Source organism: Aquarana catesbeiana, linkage group LG02, assembly GCF_042186555.1.
Source record: "Aquarana catesbeiana isolate 2022-GZ linkage group LG02, ASM4218655v1, whole genome shotgun sequence".
Classification (NCBI taxonomy): Eukaryota; Metazoa; Chordata; class Amphibia; order Anura; family Ranidae; genus Aquarana; species Aquarana catesbeiana.
The window spans coordinates 695883693-695900843 of record NC_133325.1 but is presented as its reverse complement, the minus strand read 5'-3'; the positions used below and the strand labels follow the sequence as shown (position 1 = coordinate 695900843).

At 49.6% G+C, this 17151-nt stretch overlaps 1 protein-coding gene across 1 annotated transcript in view; it reads right to left on the bottom strand.

Moving 5' to 3' along the window:
- CPD (carboxypeptidase D) overlaps window positions 1-17151 on the bottom strand; it is a 203927-nt gene that overhangs the window by 52564 nt on the left and 134212 nt on the right. The window contains exon 8 of the mRNA XM_073616853.1: window positions 11948-12057. Within this exon, the coding sequence (XP_073472954.1) occupies window positions 11948-12057 (110 nt within the window). The remainder of the gene's footprint in view (window positions 1-11947; window positions 12058-17151) is intronic.

Here is a 17151-nt window from a genome sequence, read left to right as displayed (position 1 = left end):
AGGGCGAATGCAGCTGTGTGTCTGGAGGCGGCCATAGTGGGTTCTCTGAAGGAATTGGGTAATCTGGTTTATAGGGGTTCCTCGGCGTATCCTTCCCTTCCGTCCCCGACTGTGGCGACCCTCAAGATGTGGGGAGCGGCTAGAAGACGTTTTGTCAAACCTAACAGGTGGTCCCCCTTCTGCCCCCTATGGGGGAATCCCTCCCTTCCTCATTTCTGTACTATTCCGGACCCACAGCTGTGGGCCCGGCATGGTATCAAACTGCTAAGAGATGTGTTTCAGGCTGGAACTCTTATCTCGTTTCGCGAACTAATAGACAGATTTGGACTTCCAGTCTGGATGTTGTTTAGGTACCATCAGTTGTGTCATGCAGCCAGGGCACAGTTCCCACGCCCTCCTAGCCTTGCAGTCGATCCTATTGAAGAGGTATTGGCGCAGGAGACCTTAACTAAGACTATGCCCACAATATATTTTGTTCTCATCCAGAGGGATTCACCAAAAATGGAGGCCCTATGGGTTAGGTGGAGGACTGATTTGCCTGATCTGGACAGAGAGACCTGGGAGGAATGTTTTGAGGATAGCTCTAAATTAGTAATCTCATCTAGAGACAAATTAATTCAAACAAAATTTTTACATAGGGTATACTATACTCCTCAGAGATTGCATAGAATATATCCGCTGCGCTCCCCAAATTGCCCGCGTTGCCAATCACCGGACAGCACCTTCTTCCACATGTTTTGGTCGTGTCCGCGGTTGACAGAATACTGGACTGAGGTGGGGGACTCTATTAATATTAGGCTCCAGCTGGATATCCCGGTGACACAGGAGCTGGCGCTGTTGGGTATTCAGGATGATGAACAGAGACCCAGATACACCAAGATATTGATTTCACTGTTGCTATTCTATGCAAAAAAACAAATTTTGCTGAAGTGGACCTCACATAGACCTCCCACGGTGAGATCATGGGAGGACTCAGTTAATGCAGTTTTACCGTTATATAAGCTAACTTACATGAGTAGAGGGTGTCCCCGGAAGTTTGACCGGATTTGGAAGCCATGGACGGATCCCACTTATGTTGCTGACCCTTAGTTCCAGAGGTCTTTGTGGGTGATTCCAAATATGGGTGGTGCCCGGGTGGATTGTCTCCCCTGCGCCCCCCCCCTCTCCTCCCCTTCCCCTCCCCCTCCCCCTCCTTACCCTCCTATTTTTCTATTGATAATAGACCTTAAATGTCAAGTATGTCAACTGTATTGTATAGGATATGATGTTTACCACGATGTGAGTGTACACGATTACGTTCCTTGTTTATCTATGACTACGTTTATTCAATCTCAAACTACTATGTATTGTATTTGTTTTTTTTCTCCCTTTTTTTAAATAAAGACCAACCTTGCTGTGAAAAAAAAAAAAAAAGAAGAAGTGGCAGAAGCGACATCTCGTATCTCTACAATTGAAACTGACGCAGCCACCCTCCGCCAGGACGTCACCAGTCTACAGGTTGCGCGGGAGGAGGTGACAGACCAAGTTGCACAGCTGCATCTTTTAATAGACGACCTGGAAAACCGTAATCGCAGGCGTAACATTAGAATCCGTGGCCTGCCTGAAGCCACTCGGCAAACAGACCTCAAGGCAACCGTTACCGCCATATTTAATAACTGTTTAGAGCGCCCGCCGGAGACACCCATTGCCATAGATAGGGTGCACAGGACCCTGGGACCTAGAGGTCCTACAGAGGACAGACCCAGAGACGTTCTGTGTTGTCTACACAACTACTCTGTCAAAGAGGACATTCTGCAACGAGCCTGGATCAGAGGACATGTAGATTTTGACGGAGCACAAATCGCTCTTCTCCCTGATGTCTCCAGGAGGACCTTGCAGATGCGCCGTTGCATGAAGCCGCTGCTAGAGAAGCTCAGCGAACGGGAGATCACTTACAAGTGGGGCCACCCTTTCCACCTCATTGCACGCAAGGGAGGCCGTTCATATACCCTTCGACATCCCGCGGATGTCCCTGATTTCCTCAACTCCCTAGAACTGCCCGCGGTGTCCCTACCCAACTGGCTGGCATTTGTTCTCCCTCGCGATGGCACTAACCCCACAGCAAACCCAACAGGAAGACCCCAACGATCCCGACGTAATCGCCGGTCTCAACGCAGAAGACCCCAGGCTCCTCAGGACAATGAGTCATAAATTTCCAAGGTTAGAATTGCTCTCAGGTTGAAGACCTACCCCAGTTTGCGGAGTTTCCTTCCGTAAGTACGTTTTTCAATAATTTGTTATGTTCCTGTTACCCCGCCTGCTATGGAATAGTGGGCATAATGACTTTCCCGGAGAGTGACCCCTGGTCCCCCTAGACTGTTTGTCATGGCCACATGATCTTGTCTGCGTTTCGAAGGGACCCCCAGGGGCCTTTAGCTCAGAACTGACCTATCCACTGAACGGAACATACTGCAGGACTAACATGAAGAAGTTCCATCATTGTTGGCACCGAGAGGAGATGGGCCCGATTGAATCTGCAGCCTTGGACGATGGGTGGGACATGGCTTGGGTGCTCATTTCGGTGCTCCCTGCCTATTTGTTCCCCATTTGCAACATAGGTGGGCCCTGCAGGGGGGTAGATAGGAGACCACCCAGGTCACTATGACTCATTTATATGGCACACATAGGCGGCGCGGGGGTGTGGAGGGGGTCTTTGGGGAGCTGCTTGGAGTTCTCGCCTGTACAACAGGCTTAGCCTGACCTGAACTGCCACATGCGCTCACCTGGGCATCGGTTTCCCAGACGCCCCCTCCTTTCACCAGTCTGACCTCTTAAAACATTGCTTTATACATGTTTGAAACCGTTCGATAGTTTTTAGTAATGCCTGCCCGGGCGATGGGGGGTGCGCGGCCACATTTGGTCTCAGGTTATTGCTGGAGAGGCTTATCCTCCTTCAACCCCTACCCCGCTTCTTTTCCCCTTCCCCATCCTTTTCCCCTTCCCCATCCTTTTCCCCTTCCTCACTCTCTTCCCCTTTCCCATCCTCTTCCCCTTCCCGCATTTTTTTTTTTCTTTTTCTTCCTCTCTCTGAGACGACCGCGCTCGCCCCCTCGGACTGGGCTCCATTATGGGTGATGGGGGCTTTTGTTACAGGGGTGGCACTGCCTCGTGGATACGCCCAGGGGGTGTTCCAGCCACAGCCTGCTCCTGTGGGGTCCATACCCTCTGGGAGTGGGCGGTTTCTCCTGCTAACTAAATTTTGAGTTAATTTCATAGTGTTTATGACTGTTTCATTATTTGTTACCACTCTTTGTATTCTTTTTTTTTTTAAATACATGGTTATCAATTACAAATGAAGTTCAACTCTGTTATGCAGCTCCATTGGGGACCGCCTTTAATGGGGGCAGTTGGGGGAGCCCGCGGCTCGGGGGCTCATTCCCTGAAGTGCCTTACCTCATCCCCCACTAGGCCTTAACTGCCCACCTAGGCAGTAGTCCTCCGTACGGAGATCTAGCTTTCTCCCTCCTTTTCTATATTTCTCCTATTCTTTTCATCTTTCTCCTCCCCAGCTCTTTCCCCTAACCCTCCTTGACCTACCTTCCTTTAGATACCAACACTTAGACAAACTCCCCCCCCCCCCCTCCCTTTTTAACCGTTCCCCTCAGTTTTGTGCTCTGGTAGGGTTTGACGGTCCGTTTCCGCTTTGCTAAAAATGACTCTGAAATTTGTGTCATGGAACGTGAAGGGCTTAAATATCCCAGAAAAACGCTCCAGTTGCTTGGCTGAGCTCTGGAGGCTAAGACCCCAAGTAGTGTTTTTACAGGAGACCCACTTTCGGGCGGACAAGATCCCAAGGTTGAACAATAAGCATTTTCCAACAGTATATCACAGTGTGTCTCCCTCAACAAAATCAAAGGGCACAAGTGTACTTTTGGCCAAAACTGTGCCCTGGCAGCTGGTGGACCTCCATACCGACCAACAGGGTAGATACCTTTTTGTTAAGGGTACATTACATTCGCAGACGTTCACCCTAGCTAATCTGTACCTGCCGAATGTAGATCAGATTCCAGTACTGGAGTCTTGCTTATCTGCATTAGCTTCTTTTGCCGAAGGAACTTTGGTGTTAGGGGGTGACCTTAACCTTACCATTGATCCCCGGAAGGACTCCTCGTCGAGCTCTTCAGCTCTGTCCCTGAGATCTCGTAACCGAATCAGAGAATTGTTCCACTCTCACCGGTTAGTTGACATCTGGCGTATACTTCACCCACAGGAAAGGGATTACACCTTTTTCTCAGCAGTTCATGGATCGTACTCTAGAATAGATCTATTTTTTTAGTCTCCCATGCCACGCACGATCCCACTTGTTTCAAGCGCTCAGATTGGTCATATAGCGCTCTCAGACCACGCTCCGATCTCCATAGGAATAGCCCTACAACACCCGACACCGAGATCAGCCACGTGGCGACTTAATGAATCCCTCATTCAAAACCTTGAGGTTAAGGCCGATATTTTACGGGAATTAGAACTTTTTTTTGAGAGCAACAAAGACTCGGTCCCTAACCCTCTCTCTATATGGTCTGCACATAAGTGCTACATTAGAGGAATGCTCATTAAGCATGGTCACAGACTTAAGATGGCCAGAGCAAAAACGCTGTCCGAGTTGCTCACAAAACTTCACGACTGCGAAAAACGACATAAAACACACCCAGATAGGATCCTCGAAACAGAAGTCACTAACCTTAGAGAACAAATTAGGGAACACTCCTTATTCTAATCTAAACACAACCTATTGAAGACACGCAGAACGTTCTATGAGTACGGAGATAAATGCAGTAGAACGTTAGCGAACGCCATCCGAACTCAACGCAACCTATCCTATATTCCTGCCTTATCCACACCTACAGGACTCAGAACTCATGTCTCCACGGAAATGGCGGAGTCCTTCCGTGCATTCTATGAGGCTCTTTATAACTTGCACTCTCGCTCCTCAGGGGGCCAGCCCCAGGATAGAATAGAGACAATAGAAACCTACCTTGAGGCAGCTAATTTGCCTTCCCTCAATGCTGAGGAGATAGACATGCTCTCACAGCCTATAACGACAGATGAACTTGCGAGAGCCATTGCAGGGTCTCCGAGAGGGAAAGCACCCGGCCCTGATGGTTTTACAATTGCCTACTACAAAACATTCCAAGCTCAATTAGCAACCCACTTCGTCACCGCCTTCAATGCAATACTAGACAATCACAATATGCCACAGGACCTTTTACAAGCGAGCATCACCGTTATCCCTAAGCCAGAGAAGGATCCACTTCTCTGTGCGAGTTACAGGCCTATTTCACTGCTCAATTGTGACCTTAAGCTGTTCACAAAAATTTTGGCCGAAAGATTAGGGTCTGTCCTCCAACGTATAGTCCCCTTGGACCAGGTTGGATTTATACGTAATAGGGAAGCACGAGACAACACAATCAGGACGATAAATATTGTAGCAATGGCCAAACGTCTTAATACCCCATTCATCCTGTTGTCTACAGACGCTGAAAAGGCGTTTGACAGGGTAAACTGGACCTTCCTCCTAGCTACCCTGCGACGTCTTGGGATGCCGGCCTCCATTATGTCCTGGATCTCTGCTGTCTATTCTACACCTACTGCAACGGTTAGAGTGAACGGGGTTGATTCTAGACCCTTCGCTATAAGCAACGGAACGAGACAGGGGTGCCCACTTTCCCCGCTCCTCTTTATACTTTCTCTGGAACCCCTATTGCAACACATCAGGCTTAACCCTGACATTAAGGGACTTGAATCTGGCACGTACCATCACAAAATTGCTGCTTATGCGGACGATCTTTTATTCTACATCTCGAATCCGCATACCTCCATACCGGTCCTCCTATCTGAAATACGCCAATATGGTGATATATCAGACTTCAAAATCAATCTCCAAAAATCGGAGGCACTCAACGTCACCCTATCTCCCAGCTCTCAGGCCCGACTTGGAGGCAACTTCCCCTTCCGATGGACTCCCCAGGTAATCCAATATTTAGGCACTAAAATTCCCTCAGATTTACAACTCGTCTACCAACTCAATTTTCAACCCCTATTGAGTGGCTTTTCCTCTGATTTAGAAAAATGGAAGAACTTGGCAATATCATGGTTTGGTAGATGCAATGTTTTAAAAATGAATATCATGCCGAGGCTGCTCTACCTCCTGCAGGCATTACCGGTCAGGATACCGCAGAGCTTCTTTCACAAGCTACGCTCAATTTTCGTAAACTACGTTTGGCAGGGCAAGTCATCGCGGCTTAAGAGATCACTATTACAGCGGCCAAAACTCAGAGGAGGGGTAGGTCTTCCCGACCCCGCCCTATATTACTTAGCAGTCCACATGAACAGAGTTGTGGATTGGTGCAGACATTCACCACATAAATTGTGGGTCAGACTGGAACAGGAATTAGTGCCCATTCCCTTGGCGGGTTTGCCTTGGAGTGGGTCTCGTTTTTCCCAATTTTCCTCCCCACATCCACTAATCGAACCCACCCTCCAGGAGCTTCACAGATATTTCAGGATAGCTGAAACAGTAAGCTTTCCTTCCCCGTTAACGCCCATAATTGGGCATCCGGACTTCATACCAGGTCTTTCAGACAAGTCCTTTCGGCTCCAGCCGGAACAGAGAATGGTCAGAGCCTCCTCTTTTCTTGGCCCCTCAGAGTGGGTTGACCCCGCAGGCCTATATCCTACTCTTAATTCGTCTATCTTGGGTAGGTGGAAGATTTCTCAACTTTCACACTTCATCCGATCCCTCCCTGATAATGACTGCTTTCGTAGACAGCCAACGCCCTTTGAAGAATTGTGCCTAGGAGATGAACCTATAAGGAAATCTCTTTCCCACTCCTATAATATCTTACTTGCTCACATATCGCAACATGATCCCCCATACTTGAGGAAATGGGAGAGAGATCTTAACATCACATTCACTGAGGACCAAAAAAAACGCATCCTCCTGTTTGCACACAAGTCATCTTTATGTAGCAAATATCAAGAGATCACCTACAAGATTTTGACCCGTTGGTACAGGACTCCATCTGTACTAGCGGCAATGTTCCCAGGACAAAGCCCTCTTTGTTGGAGATGTGGTAACCAAACTGGCACATTACTCCACATATTCTGGGACTGCCCAGAATTGACCCTTTTCTGGAGGCAGGTATTACAGATCATCCACAAGATCACAGATGTCTCCCTTCAGGATAATCCAGCAGCAGTATTCCTAAACCTAACCCCTATGTCTTGTAAGCGATATTGCAAATCCTTGTTGAAACATCTCCTGAATGCAGCCAGGGCGTGCATCCCCAGTGTATGGAAGCAACAATCTCCACCGGTGGTATCACAATGGTTTGCTAGGGTGTGCGACATACAGCGGATGGAGGGTCTCACGGCTGCCCTAGGGGACAGAGAGGAGGAACACAACACTCGTTGGACACACTGGAACCTGTTCCGATTCTCGGATGAATACAATTCTTACATTTGAATAACCTGTCTTGGGAGAAATTGAAGCTTGGGGCCGTCGACCCTGCCAGAGCCCTATCACCCCCCCCCCTCCACTTACCTACCCTCTACCACTTCTACCTTATTCTTTATCTTTATTCTCCCTCTTGATGCCTTAGGCGTCATCCTCTTTGTTTTCCTATTAAAAACAGAAAAAATTCCTTTGGATTGCGGTAATCCTCTGGTATTGCTCCTGCGAAATCAGAACCAGGAACCACGCATTATAGGAGGTACGTTACTCAAGTTTAGTCTTCCAGGGCACAATAGTTCGGTTGGAGGATCTCCCCAATGTTTAAGTTTAACTACAGGTTACGATTGTTGTAGAGCCCTTAGACTCAGACTCCTGAACTAATATAACTGTTCTAGAACCATGCCTGTGTTTTCCCTAACCTATATACAGTAGACCTCTCTGGATAGTCATGTTTATTGCCTGTCACTGAATTTCGCAGGTTGACATGTATGTTATTCTGTCACTTTGATCAAACCGCAATTCTTAAATAAAGATTTAAAACAACACAGCGCCAAACCGCAAAAAATGGCCTGGTCATTGAGCAGCCAAATCTTCCGGGGCTGAAGTGGTTAATCATCAACCATGTGAGATGCTAAATGTTGTACCTTCATTAAATGTAACTGTATTGCAACACTTAGAGACGCCTCTCTTCTCTTTTATACTCTGTTGTGAGATGACGCTACTTGTATATCAAGGCATCACTCGTTTATCAAGTCAAAATTGAAAAAAAATAAATAAATAATTGTTTGCTCGTCTTGCAAAACTCCTTTAGACCAAGTTACTCTCAGTCCAAGGTTTTTTTGTATTAAAAAATAAGCATATTTCACAATCAAATTTGTAATAATAGACTTAATTTTTTATTTTATTTTTTTTTTAAGACCTGTTTACTACATTTTTGTTACAACAAACAATGATACAAATTGTTGCCAAAATACAGAACAGTTTTGCTTCTATTCTGTGGACAGTGAAGCAATTACCCAAGGCATACAATTAGACAATGTAACACCAGTTTACATTGTCCCATCGCATCTTCATTTTCCTGAGGTTTAAAGGGTTACTAAACCCACAACAGTAAAATCAGTCTGTATATGCAGCATAGCATGCTTGATATATTCACTGTGGAACTTAAGGGGTTAACCACTTGCTTACTGGGCCCCTAAACCCCCCTCCTGCCCAGACCAATTTTCAGCTTTTAGTGCTGTCACTCTTTGAATGACAATTGCGCGGTCATACAACACTGTGCCCAAATGTATTTTTTATCATTTTTTCCCCACAAATAGAGCTTTCTTTTGGTGGTATTTGATCACCTCTGGGTTTTTTTATTTTTTGGTAAAAAAAAATTTAAAAATATAAAATTTAAAAAAAAAAATACAAAACCGTTTTATATTTTGTTAATACATTTTGCAAACAGGTAGTTTTTCTACTTCATTGATATACGCTGAGGCTATACTGATGGGCACTGATAAGGCAACACTGATGGGCACTAAAAAGGCAGCACTGATCGGCATGGTAGGTGACACTGATAGGCAGCACTGATTGGCACCACTGGTAGGCATTGATAGGTGGCACTGATTGCTGGCACTTACGCACTGTGAGCACTTATTGTGGCACTGACAGGCGGTAGTGGTGGGCACATATGAGGCTCTTCCTCTTCGGGACCGATGTCCCTTCAAACAGAAGCTGGTGATCAGCTTTTTTTCTCCTCACGATGTCAGCATGAGGAAAAAAAAAAAAAAAACGATTACCGATCCTCTGTTTACATCACGTGATCAGCTGTTGTTGACTCGGGTGATCACAGCGCGTGCCCCGCGCGCGCCCTTCAGGGGGGCGTGGTGAGCCTGCAAAGGGGAGGAAATCTATACGTCCTCCCTGCAAAGCAGATCTGTGCTGTAGCCGTCATTCGGCTATAGCGCAGATTTGAAGCAGTTAACCCTCTGCATTGTGTAAAAAAGGCTTTTATCCTGTATGCATAGATCCTCCCCCTCCCTGCAATGTCTAACTTGGGAAAGCCAGCTAACACAGGCAATTGCCAACCTGCATATGCTCAGTTGTGTCTTTTATGCTAAAGAGAATTTAGTTGATCTTACTTGTTCTCAGAGATAGCCAGGTCACATGATATTTGCATCACACTTGTGGGCATGTATATAGGATGCAGTGAGAAATCTCCACCTCCTGAACTCCCAGCACTGAAGAAACTGTGCAGTTTATGATGTAACCGTGGTATACAGATTATCCAAAAAGGTATATAGTGGCAATATTTTAATGTAAAAACAAGATTTTTAAGCTGTGGACACTGTGGAGGTGGATGAACTATTTTCATATTACTGGGTTTAGTAACACTTTAAGGCCCGATTCCCACCTATGCAGGTTACAGTTTGCATATTCCAGGTGCATTTTGCATATTTCAATACATGTTTTTCATCCATTGAAGTGTACGGAACTAAAAACCAGAAAAAAGTCCCTGGCCCTTAACATAAAATGCACAGAAGTGAAGTACATCCATAGGAAACCATGTTAAATGGACTGCAAGTGTATTTCTGCAAAACTGAAAAAACGCTTAAAAATGCATAGGTGTGAACCAGGTTTTAGGGTCAGTTCACACTACATGCAGTCCAGCTCATTTTTTTTCTGCACCAAAAACGCATCAAAAGTAGGTTACATGGTTTCCAATGGCATAGTTCACACCAGTGCGATAGAACATGCTGCATTTTTCCGGCACTGGACTATACTGGAACATGGCAAAATGCATCAAAAACGCAGGGACAGTGAAAAGTGCATAAAAAAAAACAGAAAAAAAAAGATCCAGAATGCATCCAAAAACGCATAAAAAGTGCACCGTAATGCGCAAAAAACACATTAAAAAGCATGCATCCGGAGGGCGTTTTAGTGGTGTGAACCAGCCCAAAAGGTGTACACTCTCTGCTGTTTTTTCAACATTACAAAAGTGCTTTGCTTCGATGCGACACACGAGGGTGCTATAGTAATGAATTTTTAACTGTTGGATCTAAAGCTTTTTTTCAACTGTATAATTGTACATTGAAATTCCAGATTACAGATTTAGACTATTGCAGCCAACAGTGGTGGTGCTCTTTACTGTCTGCCCATCCTCACTACAGCATTTACGTGACTGCAGTAATTGTGTACATTTTGGAAGAATTTTTAACTAAGAACATTGATGCATGTGCTTTATTATGTTGGCGCACGATATCGGACAATAAAAGAAACTGCTGCATTTCACTTTATTAAAGCCGAGCTTCCCCTTCTATCCAAATCTAAAAAAAAAATAATAATAAAGTCTTGCCTTCGGTAATAACTTTAAAAATTTTGATCTAGACATTCTGTCAGCAAAACTTTGATCTATATTATAAGCTCATGATAACTTCTGTCCATGTGTCCCCTACGATGGCCCTCCTATCCGTGATCCCTGGAACCTTTAACTCTGTGAAAGAAAATTTTCTTCTAGCTGCAGCCAATGGTCATCCCCTATTACTGGAAATTGACTTCTGTACCTTCCCTCAGTGGATGGGCAACTGAATTAGACTCCATTAGGGACTTAGAATAGCTGTTGGTGCAGGAAACAGGGAAAGAAGAAATATTCTCACTCACCTGGACCACTTGTTCTGTTACTCGTCCGAATAGGATCCTACCCCCATCTCTCCTCAGCCATGATAAAGTGCCCCCATGCCTTATTCCCCTCTCCTTTTGGTCTATATATAGCTTTTTGTTTCAATATTTTGCCCTTTCTCTTTACTAGTCACCTATAAGTGACCTCCCCTTTTTGAACATGTGTATATGTTACTAGTGCACCCACTGACCATACTACTGTTTGACACCTATATATTTTGCACATCACTGTTAATGATATACCTTCTACTTACATGCCCGTCTTGGACTATTTAATATATGTCAACCTTTGCTGTTTTTGTTTTTTGTACCACAGATTGACCAAGCTGTGCTTCAATATGTCTATAAATACCCTACTCTCAGTGCCTTTACTTTTGTATTGTAAAACTTTTACTAAAACAAGATTGAACAAAAAATTTGATCAGGTGATCGAATCTCTTTAAAGTAAAACAGTAAAGTAAACATGTTTTGAAAGAAATCAGGGCTGCCACTGCCATTGTAAAAATGCCTATTAGAAAAACCTGCCTTCAGACTACAGAAACACTGTATTAAATGTTTAATCACAATGATATATAATATTCTTCAAGTAATAAAAAAAATAGATATGAAATCTTAATTTTGTAAAAGTATGTTAAAATAATGAATAAAAGGAAAGGCAGTCTGAGAGCATAAAGGAAGATGATATTGTTCACCACGTTTATCCTCTAGGCTCACATATCATAGTATATCTTCAGCAGACACAGCAGCATAGCAGCTGCTAGGGGCTCACACAGAGCTTTGTTTCTCTAAGCTCACCTTGGAATAGGATAGTGCCAGTTGTTGGAACACCGCATCATCTGGGGATTTACTGTACATAGACAAGCCTTTCTCGTCATCATCAAATGGATAATTAACCACAAGGGAACCTGCAGACATAAGTCCACAATTAGAAAATGCATGCATATACAGAAATTACATTTGGCATAACCTGATTTATAATTTTAATATTGAAGATTTTAATAAAAAGCTTAATAAAAAGCTACACCTCCTGAAACATTAGGGAATACTTGAGTCTCTTAAAGGAATAAAGTCAGGTACAGAGAGATATAATGGCACTCACAGCAAATTACTGAGCCTAATTTAACCAATTGTTTAAAGGAAAAATTGTCTGTTGGTCCCAATCTCCCATCTGGTTTAGTAGTGTAGTTCAGCAGAGGGAAGGACACAAGTCAATGATTGGAGTTCCAAAATTGGGGGCCATTATTTATACTGCGTTGCGTTACTGTAACTGACTAACAATTGCGCGGTCCTGCAACACTGTACCCAAGTAAAATTGATGTCCCTTTTTTTCCACTAACAGCACTTTCTTTTGGTGATATTTTATTTTTTGTGATATAAGCAAACTCACAATTTTGAAAAAAAAAAACAATATTTTTCCATTTTTTCTATAAAAAAAAAAAATGTCTTCCTCAATTTAGGCCAATATGTATTCTGCTACATATGTTTGGTAAAAATCCCAATAAATGTATAATGATTGGTTTGCACAAAAGTTATTGCATCTACAAAATAGGGGATAGATTTACGGCATTTTTATTTATTTTTTCTAGTAATGGTGGCGGCAATCAGTGATTTTTTTTTAGCGGGACTACAACATTGTGGCGGACAGATTGGACACCTATCTGACACTTTTGACACTTTTTGGGGACCAGTGACACTAATACAGTGATCAATGCTAAAAATATGCACTGTCACTGTACTAATGACACTGGTTGGGAAGGGTTAACATCAGGGGTGATCAAAGGGTTAACTGTGTCTCTAGGGGGTGCTTGCTAACTGTGTGGAGATGGACTCACTAGATGAACAGAGTGATCCGTGTTCCTGGTTAGCAGGAACACAAGATCACTCTGTTCATCTCTGACAATGGCAGTCTACCTTGTTTACATCAGCAGACCGCTGTTCTATCTCTGTGGGGAGCTATTGCAGGTGGCCGGCGGATATCACTTCCGTCGGACTCGCTGAATGGCTCCCCCTCTGACCAATCAGCACGCGTGCCTTTGCTGGCTATTGCACAAAATGGCGTACAGGTACACCTTATTTTCTGGCAGTGCCCCTCCCGAGACTAGACTCTGGATGCGCCCCTGTGATGGGCATCAGTGGGAGGAACAGGTGCCCCATCGTGGGCGACGGTGGGAGGAACAGGTGCCCCATCGTGGGCGACGGTGGGAGGAACAGGTGCCCCATCGTGGGCGACGGTGGGAGGAACAGGTGCCCCATCGTGGGCGACGGTGGGAGGAACAGGTGCCCCATCGTGGGCGACGGTGGGAGGAACAGGTGCCCCATCGTGGGCGACGGTGGGAGGAACAGGTGCCCCATCGTGGGCGACGGTGGGAGGAACAGGTGCCCCATCGTGGGCGACGGTGGGAGGAACAGGTGCCCCATCGTGGGCGACGGTGGGAGGAACAGGTGCCCCATCGTGGGCGACGGTGGGAGGAACAGGTGCCCCATCGTGGGCGACGGTGGGAGGAACAGGTGCCCCATCGTGGGCGACGGTGGGAGGAACAGGTGCCCCATCGTGGGCGACGGTGGGAGGAACAGGTGCCCCATCGTGGGCGACGGTGGGAGGAACAGGTGCCCCATCGTGGGCGACGGTGGGAGGAACAGGTGCCCCATCGTGGGCGACGGTGGGAGGAACAGGTGCCCCATCGTGGGCGACGGTGGGAGGAACAGGTGCCCCATCGTGGGCGACGGTGGGAGGAACAGGTGCCCCATCGTGGGCGACGGTGGGAGGAACAGGTGCCCCATCGTGGGCGACGGTGGGAGGAACAGGTGCCCCATCGTGGGCGACGGTGGGAGGAACAGGTGCCCCATCGTGGGCGACGGTGGGAGGAACAGGTGCCCCATCGTGGGCGACGGTGGGAGGAACAGGTGCCCCATCGTGGGCGACGGTGGGAGGAACAGGTGCCCCATCGTGGGCGACGGTGGGAGGAACAGGTGCCCCATCGTGGGCGACGGTGGGAGGAACAGGTGCCCCATCGTGGGCGACGGTGGGAGGAACAGGTGCCCCATCGTGGGCGACGGTGGGAGGAACAGGTGCCCCATCGTGGGCGACGGTGGGAGGAACAGGTGCCCCATCGTGGGCGACGGTGGGAGGAACAGGTGCCCCATCGTGGGCGACGGTGGGAGGAACAGGTGCCCCATCGTGGGCGACGGTGGGAGGAACAGGTGCCCCATCGTGGGCGACGGTGGGAGGAACAGGTGCCCCATCGTGGGCGACGGTGGGAGGAACAGGTGCCCCATCGTGGGCGACGGTGGGAGGAACAGGTGCCCCATCGTGGGCGACGGTGGGAGGAACAGGTGCCCCATCGTGGGCGACGGTGGGAGGAACAGGTGCCCCATCGTGGGCGACGGTGGGAGGAACAGGTGCCCCATCGTGGGCGACGGTGGGAGGAACAGGTGCCCCATCGTGGGCGACGGTGGGAGGAACAGGTGCCCCATCGTGGGCGACGGTGGGAGGAACAGGTGCCCCATCGTGGGCGACGGTGGGAGGAACAGGTGCCCCATCGTGGGCGACGGTGGAGGAACAGGTGCCCCATCGTGGGCGACGGTGGGAGGAACAGGTGCCCCATCGTGGGCGACGGTGGGAGGAACAGGTGCCCCATCGTGGGCGACGGTGGGAGGAACAGGTGCCCCATCGTGGGCGACGGTGGGAGGAACAGGTGCCCCATCGTGGGCGACGGTGGGAGGAACAGGTGCCCCATCGTGGGCGACGGTGGGAGGAACAGGTGCCCCATCGTGGGCGACGGTGGGAGGAACAGGTGCCCCATCGTGGGCGACGGTGGGAGGAACAGGTGCCCCATCGTGGGCGACGGTGGGAGGAACAGGTGCCCCATCGTGGGCGACGGTGGGAGGAACAGGTGCCCCATCGTGGGCGACGGTGGGAGGAACAGGTGCCCATCGTGGGCGACGGTGGGAGGAACAGGTGCCCCATCGTGGGCGACGTGGGAGGAACAGGTGCCCCATCGTGGGCGACGGTGGGAGGAACAGGTGCCCCATCGTGGGCGACGGTGGGAGGAACAGGTGCCCCCATCGTGGGCGACGGTGGGAGGAACAGGTGCCCCATCGTGGGCGACGGTGGAGGAACAGGTGCCCCATCGTGGGCGACGGTGGGAGGAACAGGTGCCCCATCGTGGGCGACGGTGGGAGGAACAGGTGCCCCATCGTGGGCGACGGTGGGAGGAACAGGTGCCCCATCGTGGGCGACGGTGGGAGGAACAGGTGCCCCATCGTGGGCGTCGGTGGGAGGAACAGGTGACCCCATCGTGGGCGTCCGTGGGAGGAACAGGTGCCCCATCGTGGGCGTCCGTGGGAGGAACAGGTGCCCCATCGTGGGCGTCCGTGGGAGGAACAGGTGCCCATCGTGGGCGTCCGTGGGAGGAACAGTGTCCCATCGTGGGCGTCCGTGGGAGGAACAGTGTCCCATCGTGGGCGTCCGTGGGAGGAACAGTGTCCCATCGTGGGCGTCCGTGGGAGGAACAGTGTCCCATCGTGGGCGTCCGTGGGAGGAACAGTGTCCCATCGTGGGCGTCCGTGGGAGGAACAGTGTCCCATCGGGCGGAGGCCGTGGGCGTCCGTGGGAGGAACAGTGTCCCATCGTGGGCGTCCGTGGGAGGAACAGTGTCCCATCGTGGGCGTCCGTGGGAGGAACAGTGTCCCATCGTGGGCGTCCGTGGGAGGAACAGTGTCCCATCGTGGGCGTCCGTGGGAGGAACAGTGTCCCATCGTGGGCGTCCGTGGGAGGAACAGTGTCCCATCGTGGGCGTCCGTGGGAGGAACAGTGTCCCATCGTGGGCGTCCGTGGAGGAACAGTGTCCCATCGTGGGCGTCCGTGGGAGGAACAGTGTCCCATCGTGGGCGTCCGTGGGAGGAACAGTGTCCCATCGTGGGCGTCCGTGGGAGGAACAGTGTCCCATCGTGGGCGTCCGTGGGAGGAACAGTGTCCCATCGTGGGCGTCCGTGGGAGGAACAGTGTCCCATCGTGGGCGTCCGTGGGAGGAACAGTGTCCCATCGTGGGCGTCCGTGGGAGGAACAGTGTCCCATCGTGGGCGTCCGTGGGAGGAACAGTGTCCCATCGTGGGCGTCCGTGGGAGGAACAGTGTCCCATCGTGGGCGTCCGTGGGAGGAACAGTGTCCCATCGTGGGCGTCCGTGGGAGGAACAGTGTCCCATCGTGGGCGTCCGTGGGAGGAACAGTGTCCCATCGTGGGCGTCCGTGGGAGGAACAGTGTCCCATCGTGGGCGTCCGTGGGAGGAACAGTGTCCCATCGTGGGCGTCCGTGGGAGGAACAGTGTCCCATCGTGGGCGTCCGTGGGAGGAACAGTGTCCCATCGTGGGCGTCCGTGGGAGGAACAGTGTCCCATCGTGGGCGTCCGTGGGAGGAACAGTGTCCCATCGTGGGCGTCCGTGGGAGGAACAGTGTCCCATAGCTGGCGTCCGTGGGAGGAACAGTGTCCCATAGCTGGCGTCAGTGGGAGGAACAGTGTCCCATAGCTGGCGTCAGTGGGAGGAACAGTGTCCCATAGCTGGCGTCAGTGGGAGGAACAGTGTCCCATAGCTGGCGTCAGTGGGAGGAACAGTGTCCCATAGCTGGCGTCAGTGGGAGGAACAGTGTCCCATAGCTGGCGTCAGTGGGAGGAACAGTGTCCCATAGCTGGCGTCAGTGGGAGGAACAGTGTCCCATAGCTGGCGTCAGTGGGAGGAACAGTGTCCCATAGCTGGCGTCAGTGGGAGGAACAGTGTCCCATAGCTGGCGTCAGTGGGAGGAACAGTGTCCCATAGCTGGCGTCAGTGGGAGGAACAGTGTCCCATAGCTGGCGTCAGTGGGAGGAACAGTGTCCCATAGCTGGCGTCAGTGGGAGGAACAGTGTCCCATAGCTGGCGTCAGTGGGAGGAACAGTGTCCCATAGCTGGCGTCAGTGGGAGGAACAGTGTCCCATAGCTGGCGTCAGTGGGAGGAACAGTG